Source organism: Stigmatopora argus, chromosome 4 (genome assembly GCF_051989625.1).
Source record: "Stigmatopora argus isolate UIUO_Sarg chromosome 4, RoL_Sarg_1.0, whole genome shotgun sequence".
NCBI classification, from domain to species: domain Eukaryota; kingdom Metazoa; phylum Chordata; class Actinopteri; order Syngnathiformes; family Syngnathidae; genus Stigmatopora; species Stigmatopora argus.
In genome coordinates, this window is record NC_135390.1 from 1,419,866 (window position 1) to 1,439,118 (window position 19,253).

Consider the following 19,253-nt stretch of genomic DNA (forward strand, 5'->3'; position numbering starts at 1 on the left):
CAAGACAGGCCTGCTCAAAATGATTTGAATGAGGATGTTGAGCTAAATTTTAAACCAGAGATCACATTCTTGGTGAATAAATTCATTTGGAATTTTTTGTGTGATGCTGAAAGTTGTAAAACAGCAATTAAAATGGTTATTTCCAAGTGCTAGACATACTTTTTAATAGCATCTAAATGTGTGGTTCCCATGACTTGATTTATAGCCTTACTACTTATTAAAAAATGCTTACAACACATATAGAATATTCCATAATAATTCTAACAACTGTCAATGTACTGGAATGAATGGCTTATTGTGGCTTATCCTGGTTTCGTTCCCGTCTGCTAGCGGGAATATTTGGGTTAACAGAAATACAAAACGGCAAATTAAATGTTTAGCGGGCTTGCCAAAACGTTTTTTGTCATATTCTAAACTTGCCAAATAATGCGTTGATTGCGGGGGAAGCGCTCTGTTTTGGTGAGGCTGATTTGACGGTGTTGACATTATAATACAGTATAGTATGCGCGCGGACCGCACAAGCGACTAAAATTTTTGGGGGCCCCCTTCCGTGGAGAATATTACAATAATTGGCCTTGGGGGTGCTGAAGCAAACTTGAGGGCAGAAATGGGTTTTGCTATGATATAGTTGTGCTTGCAGCATATTGTGATTATGGGGTCTTGGCAAACTATGATGATATAGTTGGATATCGGGAGAGTAATTAATTTGGTGTAATTAATTTAGTCTTCTCTAAAAAGCATTATAATTGTGTGCACAGGAGGACAAAAAGAAAAAAAGAGTGTTTTGGAATGTCAACAAAAGATAAGAATGCTGCTTTTGCAGCGAGCGTGAAGGTCACAGTCAGCGGCTAAGGGCGCGCTTCCGTTTAAACATTTCAGAATAAGAACAAAACATGGTCTGCAAGGGATGCAGGGTTCCGTGATTATCTTCGCATTTATATTTGGGATTTAATCAGAAATGTCTTTCGAGGTGATAGAAAATCTGTTTGGCAAAGATTGATTTGGTAAAAGCTTTGGAATTGGGAATAATACTATTATTATTATTTTATTTTTTGTTTTGTGAAGTTCAAAGGGCTCTTGATTGAAGAGAGCTAGTTTTGGAGGATAAAACGATATTATTACAGTTTTTGAATGGTTGGTTTGTTCAAAATACGTCAATATAGGTGATTGGCTGGTTAAAGAAAAATAAATGGAATTTTGTTTTTGTTTTTTTTACAATATTATGGCATATTGGTTACAATTTGTGGGTCCTTTATTAAGCATTGAAAATTGTAATTAGGAAATGCCTAGTAAAAGGTGGATTTCTCTAATTTAATTGTAGATTTTTCTTGTGGTAAACAGGGAGCTATAAGAAATGGCTCTTATCTTAAGTAAACATAGTATGGGGTGATTTGCAATTTATGTCTTAGGTATTAAGAGTTATTTGGTTGTTAAAGAGATCAGACATGAATTTAACAATGCAGAAATGGCATGAGAAATTTCGTGGCATTCGTCCAAATTATTAGGTAAATTGAACCTGGCTGGGGTAGATAAGATAATTGATTTAGGATAGGCATGGTTTCCCTGGAAGAAACATGGAGCGTCTTTAGGTGCACAAAAGACTTTCCCTGTTTGGCCTGAAGGGGGATATGCTTTGGTATAGGTCATATTGATGACTATTGGGACGTTACTGCCTATTGCTTTAGGGGCATACAAATTAAGAATTTAGCCAAAACTTACTGCATTGCAATTATGGGGTTAATACACCTAAATGTTACGGTGATAACGATTGGCAATAACAAGCTTAGATAAAGGGGAATATCTACAACAAATTCAGGTAGGGCCTTCCATGGTGTGAAACAAGTGAAATAATGTCTGTTTTAGAAATAACATCTCCAAATTATAAAATATCAACCTTGGAGAAATGCTTTAAGTAGATGGGTTGACTAGAATGGGCAAAATTCGATATTATTAAAAGGGGGTGTAACTTAATGCAGAACATGGAGATAAAGTTTTTACAAACGGTTAAATAAAAGGGTGTGTGTGTGTTTCAATGTCACAACTTTTCCGTTATTGCATTATTGGCGAATAGATAGTTAATCACAGCCACTCGCTTGGCAGTCTACATGCTGACTGACTGGGGTAAGGGGCGGTGGCAATTGAACAAATTTCTATTTTTAGATATGTGGCATGTGGATCTAATACATTAATTATCTAGTTTCTTCAGGCATCAATTTTGCGGTTCGAGGATCTACTAATGCGGAGTGGATCCAGACCTTCCGGAGTGTGGAGTATTCCTGGTGTCCTCAAGAATTCGTAGGTTTTCTCTGGGTACTCCAGTTTTACTCCAACAAACCAAAATTATGGATGATTGGGGGAGCACTCAAAGCAAATTCCTTGATTATGAGTGTGAGCGTGGATGAGTGTCTGTCTTTTGTGTTTTAATTGGCTGGCCACCAAGATATATCAATATTCTAATATCAAGGTGGAATATTTCTGAAATCGCTGATAAGCCTTTCGAGGACGGCGGTGGCAGAGTAGGACAGAAACAAAAAAAGAAAAGAATTTCGCCAAATGAATTTTTTTGATTTCTGCAATGGGAAATTTTGGGAACCTGGGGGACTAAACAAAAACAAAAGACTTATCTGGGAGGGCTGCCATTTTGAGTCATGGTAAATTTCATGCCTCAAAAAAGGGGGAGGTTATATATATTCAATCTATATGCAGATATATGGCCAAAACACGGGCGATTCCCCCTCATGTCAAGCTACAAAAGCTACATATCCATTTCAAAGGATACATATGGATTTAAACAGATTGGGGAAACCTTGTTGCAGAAACTGGTCTAGATTGGCAAGCTTGGATGACACACCCGTGCAAAAAAAAAAAAAAAAAAAAAACATCAGGCCTTCGATAAAATTAAACCATACGGTGGGGGCATTACAAATCATTATTCAGACTGACAAATTAACTTGTGGATCCTTGTCTGACGTTTTTTCCTAAGTCCATGGGCAGGTGGAGAAGACTCTTTTTACAAAATTCTACAATTGTGTCTCAACAACAATGACCATGTCTATGAGACGGTAAGAAAATCGTCAGAGATGGAAACACCCGGATCCGCCATAGTAAAATTAAAATCTGAGATGACCAGAGAATTCATTTCCGCAACAGGGAGTTCCCAAACGGGAGGCGGTAAGAAATAATTGGTTGTTGTTGATGGAAAATGCAGCTATTATAAATCAAACCTGCATAACATGTATGGGGCCCCGCTCTCTCTTACGAGTAGTGCCCGCGCAAATTACTCCTGATTGTGTAAAGGAGATAATGACAAAAGAAGATGTAAGCCCAAAATGTATGAAATGGAATAATGTCTACCCAGTTACAACGGCAGCAAAGGACAAGCCTAACTTTTCAACACATGTCGCGTTTAATCATTTTACCTGCTTAGTCCTCACAGGGCACGGTCCGGCACTGGGAGCGATAAATGTGATGTGGTGTGCCCACGTCCTAAAACAGACTGCACCCCTGATTCCACGTTCTGACCTATGGTGGTGGTGCGGCCAAAATAAATTATACGACTCCTGCCAAAATGACAGCAGGACTTTGTCCCTTGGTCTCACTGCTATTACCAGTGTCTGTTTTTCCATCTACAGTAGAGGAGATACAATTGGCTGCACAGAAATCCGGTATGATGGCGGGCCCCTCGCGACGGCGTCGATCGGCATGGAGAGGGTGATCCGACATACATTGATGCGATTGGCATCCACGGGGCGTACCAGATGAGTATAAGTTGGCTAATCAGATCGCAGCAGGTTGGGAGTATATTTTTCTTTTAATTACTCCAAACAAAAATGTTGATTGGATAAATTACCTGCATTACAATGTCCAAAAACTTGGAAACTATACTGAACAGGGATTTGTGGCGATAAAGGAACAATTGGCAGCCACCAGTCTTATGGCGTTCCAGGATCGCATAGCAGTTGATATGCTGCTTGCGGAGCAAGGGGGCGTGTGTGCAATGTTTGGAGATCAATGTTGCACCTTCATACCGAACAACACGTCACCCGGTGGGTCCCTCACCCAGGCCATTAGTGGCCTGCAGATCCTCAACCGCAATATGAAGAAGCATTCTGGAGTCGGAGAATTCCGCCTTGGAAAGCTGGTGGCATGTCCTTTTGATTTGGCCCAATTTGTTGCATTTTCCGTAGCCCTTTTTGCTACGATTTTGACATTATGTGGGTGTTGTATTATTCCCTGCTTAAGATCTTTGATAAGCCGACTTATGACCACTGCGATTGCCCCTACAAATTCTAAATTGCATGAATTATATCCCCTACTAATGAAACGTGCTGACAGCAGCAGTGAATTTCAAGAGCATGGTAGTTCCGAGGATGAAAAATATGGCGAAAATGATTTTGTTTTCTGCTTTCAGACCTGCCGAACGAGTAGGGCCTACGCGGGTAAAATTAAAACAGCCAACGGAGATATCCCTCTCTTCTTGGATTTGCCATAAAATAAATAACGAACATATAATAAAAAAGGGGGGAATGTTGGGCTCATTCTGGGATGTTACTATATGTTCATTTGGAATTAATGGAATAAAGCCGAAAGGAAGTTTTATTAAGGAGATCATGTGCAAATTTATAATATAGGGGGGAATGTTGGAGTAATCATTATTATAAATGTGTTTGCAATGAATATAGAGCCTTATAATATACATGCTTACTATATTAATCAATATATTTGCTCATCCTAAATGTGTAACTATATTAAACAATATATATATGTGTTGATCGCTTTTATGTTAGAGTTGAATTAATATGTGAAGCAAACGCTTACGCCAAGGTCGCTCTCCAGGACAGCTAGGTCCAGCGAGAGATACGAGTTCGCAAAGACATAAAACAATACACTGAGTCCTTGCTCCGAGGACTGATTACTGGAAGATACGCCTCAACCCTTTCCCCCAGATGCAAGTTCGCAATGAAGATCTGTGAAGGACGCTTAAATTGTTGTTGGGTCAGCAGATGGCTATCAAGCATATTGTTTTAATTTGTGACGCTAGTATGACGCTAGGTTTGCTTGATTATAGAATTGTTTTGTTTCTTGCTTACGCAATTGGATCGAGTCGATAACCTTGTAATTGTTTTGATTTGAGGCCTTAAATGGGCAGGACATAATGCCACTCGTTAGAATAATCTTGATCGGCGGAGCGGCGGGATGTGTTCTCTTCTTGCAAGAATTAAATGTGATGTGACTACAGATGCCTTTTTATTGAAAGCTGAATTGGAAAAACCTAAGGATAAACCTACAATTGGATGAACCTAACATCGGGAAATTTCGTTGTCACAGTAGCAAGGGGGGTGAGGATGCAGTAATAGGAAAGGCATTTTAGATGTAAATAGATAGGTAATAAGTGGGTGTTGGAATAATGATTCAAACCTTTTAAATCATTATTAGTAATATTTAATTAAAAAAGGAAAAACATCTTTCAACAAATTCTGCTTACAACTTCGAAGGAGATGCCTTGTGACGTCATCTCAGTCCACAGTGCATTCTGAATTGCAGTAACTGAATCATTGTATTTAATCGCGACATTCGAAAAACATGTTTATGTAATCAGTACAATAACACTCTCGATGGTTTAGAAAAACAACAGTGTGAGGAATGCATTATAAGGTAAACCAAGTAGTATTATAATGTAAACAAAACATTCTAAAGTAAACCAAGCAGGATTATAATGTAAACAAAGCAGTATTATAATGTAAGCAAAGCCGTATTTTCAAATCTGCTGTTGGAGTCTCGTCATAACAGTCTCATTGGGTCCTGCCGGGAGAAGTGTCCTCGAGCTTTGGCCTTGTAAAGGAGTCGAATGTGGAGGAAAAAGTCCATCTTCCCATGACTTGATTTATAGCCTTACTACTTATTGAAAAATGCTTACAACACATATAGAATATTCCATAATAATTCTAACATTCCCTCCTTTTACTATATGTTTGTTATTCATTTTATGACAAATTCAAAATGAGAGGGATATCTCCGTTGGCTGTTTTAATTTTACCCGCTTAGGCTCTACTCGTTCGGCAGGTCTGAAAAGCAGAAAACAAGATCATTTTCGCCCAATTCAGCCTCGGAATTACCATGCTCCTGGAATTCACTGCTGTCTCAGCACGCTTCATTAGTAGGGGATATAATTCATGCAATTTAGAATTTGTAGGGGTAATCGCAGTGGTTATAAGTCGGCTCATCAAAGATCTTAAGCAGGGAATAATACAACACCCACATAATGTCAAAATCGTAGCAAAAAGGGCTACGGAAAATGCCACAAATTAGGCCAAATCATTATTAGTAAGGCCACAAATCTGTCAGCGGACATTATTCTACTCCAGGATGCTTTTTCATCTTGCGGTTTAGGGTCTGCAGGCCATCTTTGGTCCTGGTGTGGGACCCAGTGGGGGGCGTGTTGTTGAGTGCAACATTTTCAAACATTGCATACGCCCCCTGCTCCTTCAAGAAGCATTTCAACCGCTGCACGATCCTGGAACGCCATCAGACTAGTGGCTGCCAGTTGTTCCTTTATCGCCACAAATCCCTGTTCAGTATAATTTCCAAGTTTTTGGACATTGTAATGCAGGTAATTTATCCAATCAACATTTTTGTTTGGAGTAATTAAAAGAAAAATATACTCCCAACCTGCTGCGATCTGATTAGCCAACTTATACTCATCTGGTACGCCCCGTGGATGCCAATCGCATCAATGTATGTCGGATCACCCTCTCTCCATGCCGATCGACGCCGTCGCGAGGGGCCCGCCATCATACCGGATTTCTGTGCAGCCAATTGTATCTCCTCTACTGTAGATGGAAAAACAGACACTGGTAATAGCAGTGAGACCAAGGCACAAAGTCCTGCTGTCATTTTGGCAGGAGTCGTATAATTTGTTTTGACCCCACCACCACCATAGGTCAGAACGTGGTATCAGGGATGCAATCTGTTTTAGGACGTGGGCACACCACGTCACATTTATCGCTCCCAGTGCCGGACCGTGCCCTGTGAGGACTAAACAGGTAAAATGATTAAACGCGACATGTGTTGAAAAATTAGGCTTGTCCTTTGCTGCTCTTGTAACTGGGTATACATTATTCCATTTCTCACAATTGGGGCTTACATTTTCATTTGTCATTATCTCCATTACACAATCAGGAGTAATTTGTGCGGGCACTACTCTTAAGAGAGGTCGGCCCCCTACATGTTATACAGGTTTGATTTATAATAGCTGCATTTTCCATCAACAACAACCAATTATTTCTTACCGCCTCCCGTTTGGGAACTCCCCGTTGCAGAAATGAATTCTCTGGTCATCTCAGATTTTAATTTTACTATGGCGGATCCGGGTGTTTCCATCTCTGACGACCTTCCCACCGTCTCCATAGACATGGTTCTCCACCTGCCCATGGACTTAGGAAAAACGTCAGGCAAGGATCCACAAGTTAATTTGTCAGTCTGAATTATGATTTGTAATGCCCCCACCGTATGGGTTAATTTTATCGAAGGCCTGATCGTTTTTTTGCACGCGTGTGTCATCCAAGCTTGCCAATCTAGACCAGTTTCTGCAACAAGGTTTCCCCAATCTGTTTTAGGACTGTTATGTACCACACATATTCTATAAAATCCATGTGTATCCTTTGAAATGGATATGTAGCTTTTGTAGCTTGACATAAGGGGGAATCGCCCGTGTTTTTGCCATATATCTGCATATAGATTGAATATATAACCTCCCCCTTTTTTGAGGCATGAAATTTACCATGACTCAAAATGGTAGCCCTCCTAGATAAGTCTTTTGTTTTTGTTTAGTCCCCCAGGTTCCCAAAATTTCGCATTGCAGAAATCAAAAAATTTCATTTGGCGAAATTCTTTTCTTTTTGTTTCTGTCCTACTCTGCCACCGCCGTCCTTGAAAGGCTTATCAGCCATTTCAGAAATATTCCACCTTGATATTAGAATATTGATATATCTTGGTGGCCAGCCAATTAAAACACAAAATACAGACACTCATCCATGCTCGCACTCATAATCAAGGAATTTGCTTTGAGTGCTCCCCCAATCATCCATAATTTTGGTTTGTTCGAGTAAAACTGGAGTACTCAGAGAAAACCTACGAATTCTTGAGGACACCAGGAATACTCCACACTCCGGAAGGTCTGGATCCACTCCGCATTAGTAGATCCTCGAACCGCAAGATTGATGCCTGAAGAAACTAGATAATTAATGTATTAGATTCACATGCCACATATCTAAAAATAGAAATTTGTTCAATTGCCACCGCCCCTTACCCCAGTCAGTCAGCATGTAGACTGCCATGCGAGTGGCTGTGATTAACTATCTATTCGCCAATAATGCAATAACGGAAAAGTTGTGACACATTGAAACACACACAGACCCCCTTTTAGTATTTTAACCGTTTGTAAAAACTTTATCTCCATGTTATGGATTAAGTTACACCCCCTTTCAATGTTATCGAATTTTGCCCATTCTAGTCAACCCATCTACTTAAAGCATTTCTCCAAGGTTGATATTTTATAATTTGGAGATGTTGTTTTTAAAACATAGACATTATTTCATCACTTGGTTCACACCATGAAAGGCCCCACCTGAATTTGTTGTAGATATTCCCCTTTATCTAAGCTTGTTATTGCCAATCGTTATCACCGTAACATTCAGGTGTATTAACCCCATAATTGCAATGCAGTAAGTTTTGGCTAAATTCTTAATGTGTATGCCCCTAAAGCAATAGACAGTAATAACGTCCCAATAGTCATCAATATGACCTATACCAAAGCATATGCCCCCTTCAGGTCAAACAGGGAACGTCTTTTGTGCACTTAAAGACGCTCCATGTTTCTTCTAGGGAAACCATGCCTATCCTAAATCAATTATCTTATCTACCCCAGCCAGGTTCAATTTACCTAATAATTTGGACGAATGCCACGAAATTTCTCATGCCATTTCTGCATTGTTAAATTCATGTCTGATCTCTTTAACAACCAAATAACTCTTAGTACCTAAAACATAATTTGTAAATCACCCCATACTATGTTTACTTAAGATAAGAGCTATTTCTTATAGCTCTCTGTTACCACAAGGAAAATCTACAATAATTAAATTAGAGAAATCAACCTTTTACTAGGCATTTCCTAATTACAATTTTCAATGCTTAATAAAGGACCCACAAATTGTAACCAATATGCCATAATATTGTAAAAAAATCCATTCATTTTTCTTTAACCAGCCAATCTCCTATATTAAAGTATTTTGAACAATCCAACCATTCAAAAACAGTAATAATATCGTTTTATCCTCCAAAACTAGCTCTCTTCAATTAAGAGCCCTTTGAACTTCACAAAAGAAAAAAGAAAATAATAATAATAGTATTATTCCCAATTCCAAAGCTTTTACCAAATCAATCTTTGCCAAACAGATTTTCTATCACCTCGAAAGACATTTCTGATTAAATCCCAAAAATAAATGCGAAGATAATCGCGGAACCTTGCATCCCTTGCAGACTATGTTTTGTTCTCATTCTAAAATGTTTAAACGGAAGCGCGCCCTTAGCCGCTGACTGTGACCTTCACGCTCGCTGCAGAAGCAGCATTCTTATCTTTTGTTCACAAATTCCAAAACGCTCTCTTTTCTTTTTGTCCTCCTGTGCACACAATTATAACGCTTTTTAGAGAAGACTAAATTAATTACACTAAATTAATTACTCTCCCGATATCCAACTATATCACCATAGTTTGCCAAGACCCCATAATCACAATATGCTGCAAGCACAACTATATCATAGCAAAACCCATTTCTGCCCTCAAGTTTGCTTCAGCGCCCTCAAGGCCAATTATTGTAATAATTGTAATAATGTAATACTCTCCACGGAAGGGGTCCCCCAAAAATTTTAGTCGCTTGTGCGGTCCGCGCGCCTACTATACTGTATTATAATGTCTAACACCATCAAATCAGTCGCACCAAAACAGAGCGCTTCCCCCGCAATCGAAGCATTATTCGGCAAGTTTAGAGTATGACCAAAACTCCAGTTTTGGCAACCCCGCTAAACATTTAATTGGCTGTTTTGTATTTCTGTTAACCAAAATATTCCCGCTAGCAGACGGGAACGAAACCAGGATAAGCCACAATAAGCCATTTCATTCCAGTACATTGACAGTACATTTAGTTACTATCAACAAAGTATGCCTAGCACTTTGAAATAACCATTTTAATTGCCATTTTACAACTTTCAGCATCACACAAAAAAAAATCCAATTGAATTCATTCCCAAAGAATGTGATCTCTGGTTTAAAATTAGCTCAACATCCTCATGTTCAAAATCCTCATTCAAATCATTTTGAGCAGGCCTGCCTTGTTTTTAGAGACCTTTTTGTCCAGGCAATCAAGCGATATATGTAATATATATAAGTATAATTTGAATGAGCATGCAACACATTTTTTAGCTGCTCCTGATAAAGGCTGCCCACCGCGTGGTCTTCAGCGATGCCGCTGTTGGCCTTAAAACAAGCCGTCATCCTGATTTGATATTCTGCAAAAGGCTCACCATCCCTCTGCTTAGCTCTGCTGATCACGGTATAATTAGCTTTTGTTTTAAACTTCCCCGTAACCCGATCAATCAGTTCATGCACTCTCAAATTCAAATTACAACCGTCATGACACAACGGGCCACCATCAGCTTTTGGATTCCAATTACCTCTAACAGCATGCCAATCACCTTTTAACGCGAACATCCAAATTTAGTAGGAGCCTGCTCCTTGCCCACATTAGTATTAGCAACTTCGATCATGGGATATTGTTCAAAAAACACATCACTCATTGGCGGTGCCCCAGTCTGGGGAGATAGCGTTTTCTCCCCATGTCCCCCACGGGCCCTCCCGACCTGGTCAGCCGGTCGTTCATATTTGTCGGAGGTGGCCCTCCTTTTTAACAACAACAACAACACACTTCTTCCCCACCGGGCCAGTCTCATCGTCCTCTTTTCTGTGGAATAACACAGCCTCTGTGTTTCCAGTCCCACCGTTATCAACTGATTTAACCCATATATCACTCCGTTTCCTTGCCATCATAAACCAATAATAGGTATCATTATATCCCTCCTGCTCCATTTTGCTAAGGTTTCCCCCATGCTTAGCACATATTTTATCCTGCAGTATCAATATCTTATGCATATTAAGCTGGACAGCAAATCCATATTTATTTATCCATAAGTTTAGGTGTTTAACCCTTGTAGCGCTTTGATTTTCAACAATCCAATCTTTACACGGCAGACGCATCTTTTGATCGTCGTCAATAGCCGCTTTACTGTTTGCACCACCCATTTTTGGAGTGGATTTGTGTGTATCCCCGTTAACAACTAAGCACACACAACCAACCAACGTCGACCACCACATTTTTATAGACCCCACCGTGTCTACCTGCTAGTGACTAGTATCCGCAGGGTTTTAAAATCGCCATCCCCAGGACGCGAGCCTTACTTCTCAAAATAAGGCCTTCGCGTGTGATGCCCTTCGCGCATTTGGATCCCGTCAACAATATGCAGCCATCACACGCGGACTCGGCAGAAATGTCGATAGATGCTTACCCAGAGGATAGTCGTCAACCGATTAGAAAACAGGCGCTGCTGAGAAATAATCCAGCCTGGAAAAGGGATTCTCGCCGTGCACGGTCACTCCAGATATTAAACTGCAGCGTCTGGATTCCTTATCGGTGTGTTGACCCCGGCTACTCGAAGGACCAAATGTTGGAATAATGATTCAAACCTTTTAAATCATTGTTAGTAATATTTAATTAAAAAAGGAAAAACATCTTTCAACAAATTCTGCTTACAACTTCGAAGGAGATGCCTTGTGACGTCGTCTCAGTCCACAGTGCATTCTGAATTGCAGTAACTGAATCATTGTATTTAATCGCGACATTCGAAAAACATGTTTATGTAATCAGTACAATAACACTCTCGATGGTTTAGAAAAACAACAGTGTGAGGAATGCATTATAAGATAAACCAAGTAGTATTATAATGTAAACAAAGCATTCTAAAGTAAACCAAGCAGGATTATAATGTAAACAAAGCAGTATTATAATGTAAGCAAAGCCGTATTTTCAAATCTGCTGTTGGAGTCTCATCATAACAGTCTCATTGGGTCCTGCCGGGAGAAGTGTCCGTAACACTGTCTCCTCGAGCTTTGGCCTTGTAAAGGAGTCGAATGTGGAGGAAAAAGTCCATCTTCCCATGACTTGATTTATAGCCTTACTACTTATTGAAAAATGCTTACAACACATATAGAATATTCCATAATAATTCTAACAGTGGGTTAATAAATAAATACATGAATAGCCAGGATGTGACTTTTTATATTTTTATATTACTTATTTATGTTGTTGTTTTTAACTGGAAAAACGCACTTTGTGGAGTAGCACCACCAATTGCGTTATACGCAGCTGTGTATGATGACAATAAAAGCTTTTGATTTGATTTTGAGTAGGTGGTGAATTAGAACAAATTAAAAGATGTTTTTTTCCATTGTAATATTCTCTTTTTACAGTTTTCACAGAGGGTGGGAAAATTGATTTGCGATACGAGTAAATTGACATATGAGCTCGGTCCCGGAACACATTCAGCTCGTATCTCAAGGTAATACTGTAGTAAAAACAGCAATAACAGTACTAACAGTGGTAATAGTGGTAAAAAATAATAATAACAATAACAATAGTAATCGTAATAAAAGTTAAAATAATAATAATACAACTAATAATAATACTGCCACTGCCACTGCCACCAGTGTCGGGCCATCAGGGCCTTCAAGGCTTTCTCTGCTGGCCTAAGAAATATCTGAATCATATATTATATTTTGTCCATCAATACTTATTAAATAATTCCAAATTGTCTGTTAGCTTCCTTTCATTGCTTTCCTCCCTGGTTGCACTGGTTCCAGATGTGTGTTTTTATAATGAAGCATTTAACCAATCAAATTCCAGCCATTCTTTGTTGCCAGGGTCAGAAATCTGCCTTAAAGCCTTCACAATCAGTTCTGCGGGCTCTGCTGCATTAAACAAGCCTCGATAAGACTGTTGCTTTAACCAATCAGATTTCGAGTTGGCAACACCACAATGTATTGTCGCAGGTGTAGGGATACATCATTGCCTTGTCGCAGGCGTAGGCATACGTCATCGCTTTCACCAACTATGATTAGCTACCAAACTGTATCTGGAGCTAGCTGCACAAGCAAATATATTGTTGTGTTGATTTAAAGTCATTTTCAAGACGCAGTATGCCAGAAATACGACAGGACGGGCTCGACTTTCAGCATTAGCTTCGATGGTGATAGAAAATAAGGAAGAAAGAAAGGAGGATGGATATTGTGTACAGTTAAAAATGATTTTTGGTGAGTAAAATAATATTTCAATTGTGGGCCCGGTTCCAGTATCTGAAAAGTGTTTGTATTTAAACTCCAGTGTTTGTATTTAATCACTAAATGCTGCTAGGAAGTGGATTTTACCCCATTTTTGTGCATTGATTTATTGATTATTTTTTATGTGTCGCAGCTGTAGCTGCAGTCGAGGTTTTATAGCCATAAAATATTGATTCGTTGAAGGTGCTACGAGAAAATGCACGGACCGCCACTGACTACTAATAATCATAATGATAAAAATAATAATGATAAAAATACTAATAATAATAATAATTGATGACGGAGACGATGATGAAGACGATGACGCTGACGATGATGATGAAATTAACATACATTCAAGTAGCCAAATGGTCATTGACAACTACTGACAATGACAAGTTGAAAATGAATGAATGAAGTATATATGACTTAAAATGAAAATAGTTTGGGGGATAAGGGTAACACTAAAGAGTTACTTGTCTCATACCTCGAATTCTTCACTTTGCATGAGAGTAGATCGATGTTAAAGAGCATATACAGGTATGTTGATGGTTTGTTTCTATATAATCAAACATGTTTGAAGATACGTGCTGAAAAAATCAGAACAGGCTGAGGATAATTGAGTGAAAAATCTTTGCTATATAGGTGTTTTTGTCTAGATTTTGCCCTCATTTTTTGTGTGTTTAAAATTAAATTGACTGTTGTCATAGGGTTTCCTTACTTTCGGGCCCGCCCCTACCACCAGATGATTGCTAAGCCAACGTCAGTGGCTCTTCCTGGTGCGACTGTAATTTTTAAATGTTGGCAAGAACTTGACAACAATAACAACAACAATAAAAAAAATGCACACCTCCTGGTTTCCCCAACTGCAAACACTCTGCAATCTGTTCGCAGCCGATGCTTTTTCCGCACCTGTAATAGAAGCAGCGGTTCGTTAGGGCATCTTGCTCCGCCGAGACGAACTGCCACAGCAGCCTGTTAGTGGTGACCAGGACTGGAGTCTTGGCCATCCTGATCGGGTCTCTGAACTTGTGAGGCACTTCTGTCGGTGTCCCCTCGAATATCAGCTTGCACATGTTGGCCGCAGTGATTAGCGGCTCTTCCCACACCACGATATATTTTCCGCAGAAGCTGAAGGTGTTCTCGTTGTGCGCTTCTGCATAGTTATATAGTTTGAGCAGAGGCCTGATAAATGATGTTTTACCTGTATTGCTTGGCCCATTCAGCACCCTGGTGTTTTTCTTCGGGTGCAGCTGCAGGGCCCACTTTCTGAAGCTTTCGTCGAAGTCATCCGTGTCGATGTGCTGGAACCTCAGGTACCGGTGGCTCTTGGCCGGCGTCGGCGTGCCGCTCGGCAGGTTCTGCAGCAGTTTGAGTTTCTTGTGCGACGTCAGGTCGTACAGCCTGCAGCTGTGTATGCCTGCAGGTTGGAATTCTGCTGATGGTTCTTTATGATCTCTGGACAGCGGTATCTCGCTGTTGGTCCATGCAGACATGCTCTTTTTGGAAATGTAACGGAGGAGAGCAAGCAATGACGTCACCTTCTGGCTTTTGAAGCATCAAGCATTGTGGAAGCACTGGTTGAACGTACGTTTTATATTGTCCGAACGCTTGGGGGTCGACATGAGCACGTTGCCTTCTGACAGCTCGCTTGACACGAGCCATAGCTGAGAATTGTGCTCGAGCCACTCGAAGAGGTTGTTCATCGCCTCGATCATGTTCACGATGCCGTTGAAGGTGTGTATGGTCACTTGAGAGACCAGTTGCATGTAGTCGCTGTAGTTGCCTTGGGCTCACGCCTCTTTAAAGTCCTCCAATATGTCGTCCAAGCAGTAGATGGTCAGCGTCATTGTGTGTTCTCACCAGTTCTGCTCTGGTCCTCGTCCGCGAAGGCGGCGGGCCCTCCTCGTACTCTTTGCTCGTTCCCTCCCCTCTTGTTCAGGTCTTGGTAGTATCCCTCGTATTCTGGTACTCTGTAGATATCCTCCAGCTTCCTGAGCTCCAGGTCCATAGAAGTCTCCGGGAACCTGGTCAGCGTCACCTTTTTGCTCAGGGTACCCAGGCGGCCCTTCACCGTGATGTTTTTCAGTCTGAATATTGTGCAGTGGAAAATCAGCCCCTCCCGAGTCAGTTGAAATTGCGAGCTGGGGTATTTTGCCAGCAAGAGCTTTTTGACGGGCGTAAGGATCCTCTTTTGACGTATTGGATCCTTCTCTGGCGTCTCGATCAATAACATCGATTCGCTTATACTCACTTTGGACGTCGTTCCTCGTATGAGGAGCTTCTTCTTCCGTGCTCTCCGGAGTTATTGCCGTTTCGCCTGCTGCTTCTTCTGAATGGCGAAGTGTCTCTTTTGCTTTGCTCGCCGGTCCATCTCGGAGTGCTTTCTGTGTCTGCTCCTGTATTTATACATCTTTTGCATATTCTAAAATGAAGCAAACACAAAGAACCTAGTCCAAGGGTATGCAGATAAAGCTGAACCAGGAATAATGTTGACGATACCATAGTGTTGCCAACTCCCTGAAAAAAACATAAGGGACACGACATTGGTTAGCCAACTGGCTAACTTTAGTTTAGTTTAGTTGACCCTTTAGTTTTATTCGATTATTGTACAAATAAAATAAAATTTAAATTTAATGTAACGTAAGATTAAAACTTATTTTTAAGTTTCTGTTATATTTCGAGCGCATCCATGAAGTCTTTCTCCTTTCCTTTCTCACTCTCGTCCGCGCCGTCTGTCTTTACTGAGAAATGTCTCATTATAGTATGTATTGAAGATCATAATCTGGGTGGCCCGGCGAATGAATGGCTAGCGCATTGGCCTCACAGTGGGGGACCTGGGTTCAAATCCAGGTCGGTCCATCTGAGTTGAGTTTGCATGTTCTCCCCGGGCCTGCGTGGGTTTTCTCCGGGTACTCCGGTTTCCTCCCACATTCAAAAAATATACATGGTAGGCTGATTGGACACTCTAAATTGCCCCTAGGTTTGGGTGAGTGTGCATGGTTGTCCGTCTCCTTGTGCCCTGCGATCGGCTGGCCATCGATTCAGGGTGTGGAGGATAAAGCGGTTCAGAAAATGAGATTAGATGAGATAATGATAATAATTACTCATAAATATTGTGTGTAAGGCCCTGACCATATCAACATCTGGGCCATTTTGTCAGATTGAAGATACTCGTAACAAAGTACACTTACTGATAACCCTTCACAAATTAAGAAAATGATCTGAAAACCCTTAGTTCTCAATAGATTATAAAGGGATTAAAGGATTAAAGTGAGATACCCTGTTCGGGAGGGAACTACGAAAAAGCCACAAGTCTACTGCACATGAATTGCTGGGTAATAGATTTACCCTTGGGTTTTATTAAACAAAGTAATTGTGTTAAAGCAGTGAGCTAAATAATAATAATAATAATAGTAATAATCGGACATAGGCCCTGTCGTCATTATCACAACAAATGGGTTTCATTGCGTTGTTCATTTGCTTGAGACGAGACTGTAGTCTTGTCGGTGTGTGGATATTTATGCTGTGATATTATTGCTGAAGGAAAGCATCACATAACGTCAAATATAAGTTGTTGTTACGATTGCCCCGAGACGTCATGGCGCGGTCGGAGGGATTAGGACCCAGTAGCGGGGCAGCAGGAGGCGACGAAGCGATTTGTGCTTGTGACAAACAACTTTAATAACTCAGAAAAGCCTTACTAAGCAACAAGGACTTGAATCCAAAACGAAACCAAACTGGAGCATGGAGAACAAATGACATCAAGGAGAATGGTAGCGTGGCTGCATAGCCATGGGATCTATGCAGGAATTACGCAGGTACCTTCGCAGTGATACACGCAGTACGATCCGACAATGAATACCACTTCCGTGGTGTTTAAATACACACATCAAGAAGTAATCATGAATCACGCGCAGCTGCTTGAACATAACGGCAAGGCAGGAGGGACAAACGAGCTGCTCCTGACAGGTGTACTGATTTGCACCTTACCCTTGCTACATTGTCTGTCTTAAAAGATTAATAATGTTATTTCTTTGGAGACCATGATTTGATATACCTGGAGTTAACCAGCAGAAATACAACATAGAATGTGTCAAATACTTTTTTTAAAAGGTAATAATTTATTAAATCATATTAAATATTTAGAACAAAAATAACGGTATTTCAAGATCCTGAAGTGTTGGGTGCTGTTTAAAGGCATGGTTTGTCGAAAAACACCCTCCAGATGTTGTAGTCTTCAAAATCGCGATCTGTTTTCCTGTTTTTGTTGTTTTGTTTGTTGTTGTTGTTTTTAGAAAATGTTTTATGAATGAAATAAAGATGATAAACTGCCAGAGGGTAAACACAAATCAAATCTATGTAGTATTAGCCACATTGTGTGATGCAATAATATGGATTTATTTGGTTGTGTCACACAGGTCTGACAACTCTATGACGTTGGCCCCCCCATCAGTGCAAATTTATATAAAAAAATATGTGAAACATTTGTGCTACGTTTGTCCCAGCTTGTGCTGTAAAAAAAGTTTTGTTTTGCTTCACAATTCTTTAATAGGTCAACCAACCCTCCCATTTTGATTGAATGGCTACAAGTTTTGTCAGTCGTTTATGCCGGTTTAGGCTGCAACACTTTTGTAAATAGACTGCTTTTAATTTTTAATAATGACGTCATGAAGCCCCCATCCGCGGTGGAACAGAACTGCAAGGGTTTCATTCATTTGTGGTGCAAAAAGTTTAGTTCCATCGTTTTTAGATACAGTTGTACCTCTGCATATGAATGCTTCATAAGTGCCGGATCACATCTTTCTTCATCAAGGGGTTATGATTGGGCATAACAGCTCCAGTGTATCAGATCTACTGAGTGAAGTTTTCAAACATCTCCACCTGATCCCAGGTGCTCTACAATATGATGCTCATTGCCACATTTCCACCGTGAGAGAAATGCGAGAAAGTGTTTACCTGAAAATAACAATGTTCCTCACATGCAATTAAAGCACATTGGTGATGAGATAGGTTCAACTTGTGTGTACTCATTCATCATCCTGCATTTTCAGCCTGCTGTTGGAAAAGAACTCAGACTTCCTGACTCCACCCACCTCTAGACAATCCAAAAAATCAAGGCGACATCACAGAAGTTTATCCATTCAAGAAATGCTGTGGGAAGCAAACACTATGTGATTGCATGTATGGATTGACACTGACTCTGGTAGTAGAGAGGTTGCCTAGTGAGGATAAATTGGTTCAGAAAATGAGATGAGATAAGATAAGATCATAACCTCAATAGTTATTTGATATATCGTGAGTAATTGGTGAATTAGAACCAATAAATGGATGTTTTCGATTGTAGTATCCTGTTTTTTGGTGTTTTATCAGAGGGTGGGAATTAATTAATTTGTATTTGGTTCATTTCTATGAGAAAAGTTGATTTGACATACGAGTAAATCGACATAGGAGCTCGGTCCTGGAGCGCATTAAGCTCGTATCTCAAGGTATTACTGTATGGTGACGGCTCTTGGTAAGAAACTGTCTTTCAGTATTTTCCTGTCGGCTTCTGTGCAGCTTGAGTGCCACACTGACACAGTGTAGGTCAGCATGCTCTCAATGGCTGACCGGTAGAAGATAACCAGCAGGTTGGTCTTTAGTTGTTCCTTCCTCAGTACTCTCAGGAAAGATAGCGTCTGCTGCGCCTGTAGCGAGCTGGTGCTGAGTGTGCGGACCGATTATGTCTCTATACTTACAAAAAATCCAAGTCACAAGGCCACTTCTGGAAGGAATTCCACAAATATTCTTGAGTGTTATGATATGGTAATAATATGGAAAAACAATAATT

General features: G+C 40.3%; 1 protein-coding gene across 32 annotated transcripts in view; it reads left to right on the top strand.

The window, feature by feature from the left end:
- enpp2 (ectonucleotide pyrophosphatase/phosphodiesterase 2) overlaps positions 1-19,253 on the top strand; it is a 360,090-nt gene that overhangs the window by 139,160 nt on the left and 201,677 nt on the right. Inside the window, exon 1 of one of the 32 annotated variants that reach the window (XM_077599538.1) lies at positions 18,611-19,228. The exons of the other annotated variants lie outside the window; for them this stretch is intronic. Coding sequence (XP_077455664.1) covers positions 19,146-19,228 — 83 coding nt within the window. The 5' untranslated portion in view covers positions 18,611-19,145. Of the gene's footprint in view, positions 1-18,610; positions 19,229-19,253 lie in introns of those variants that run through there. 32 annotated transcript variants of the gene reach the window in all.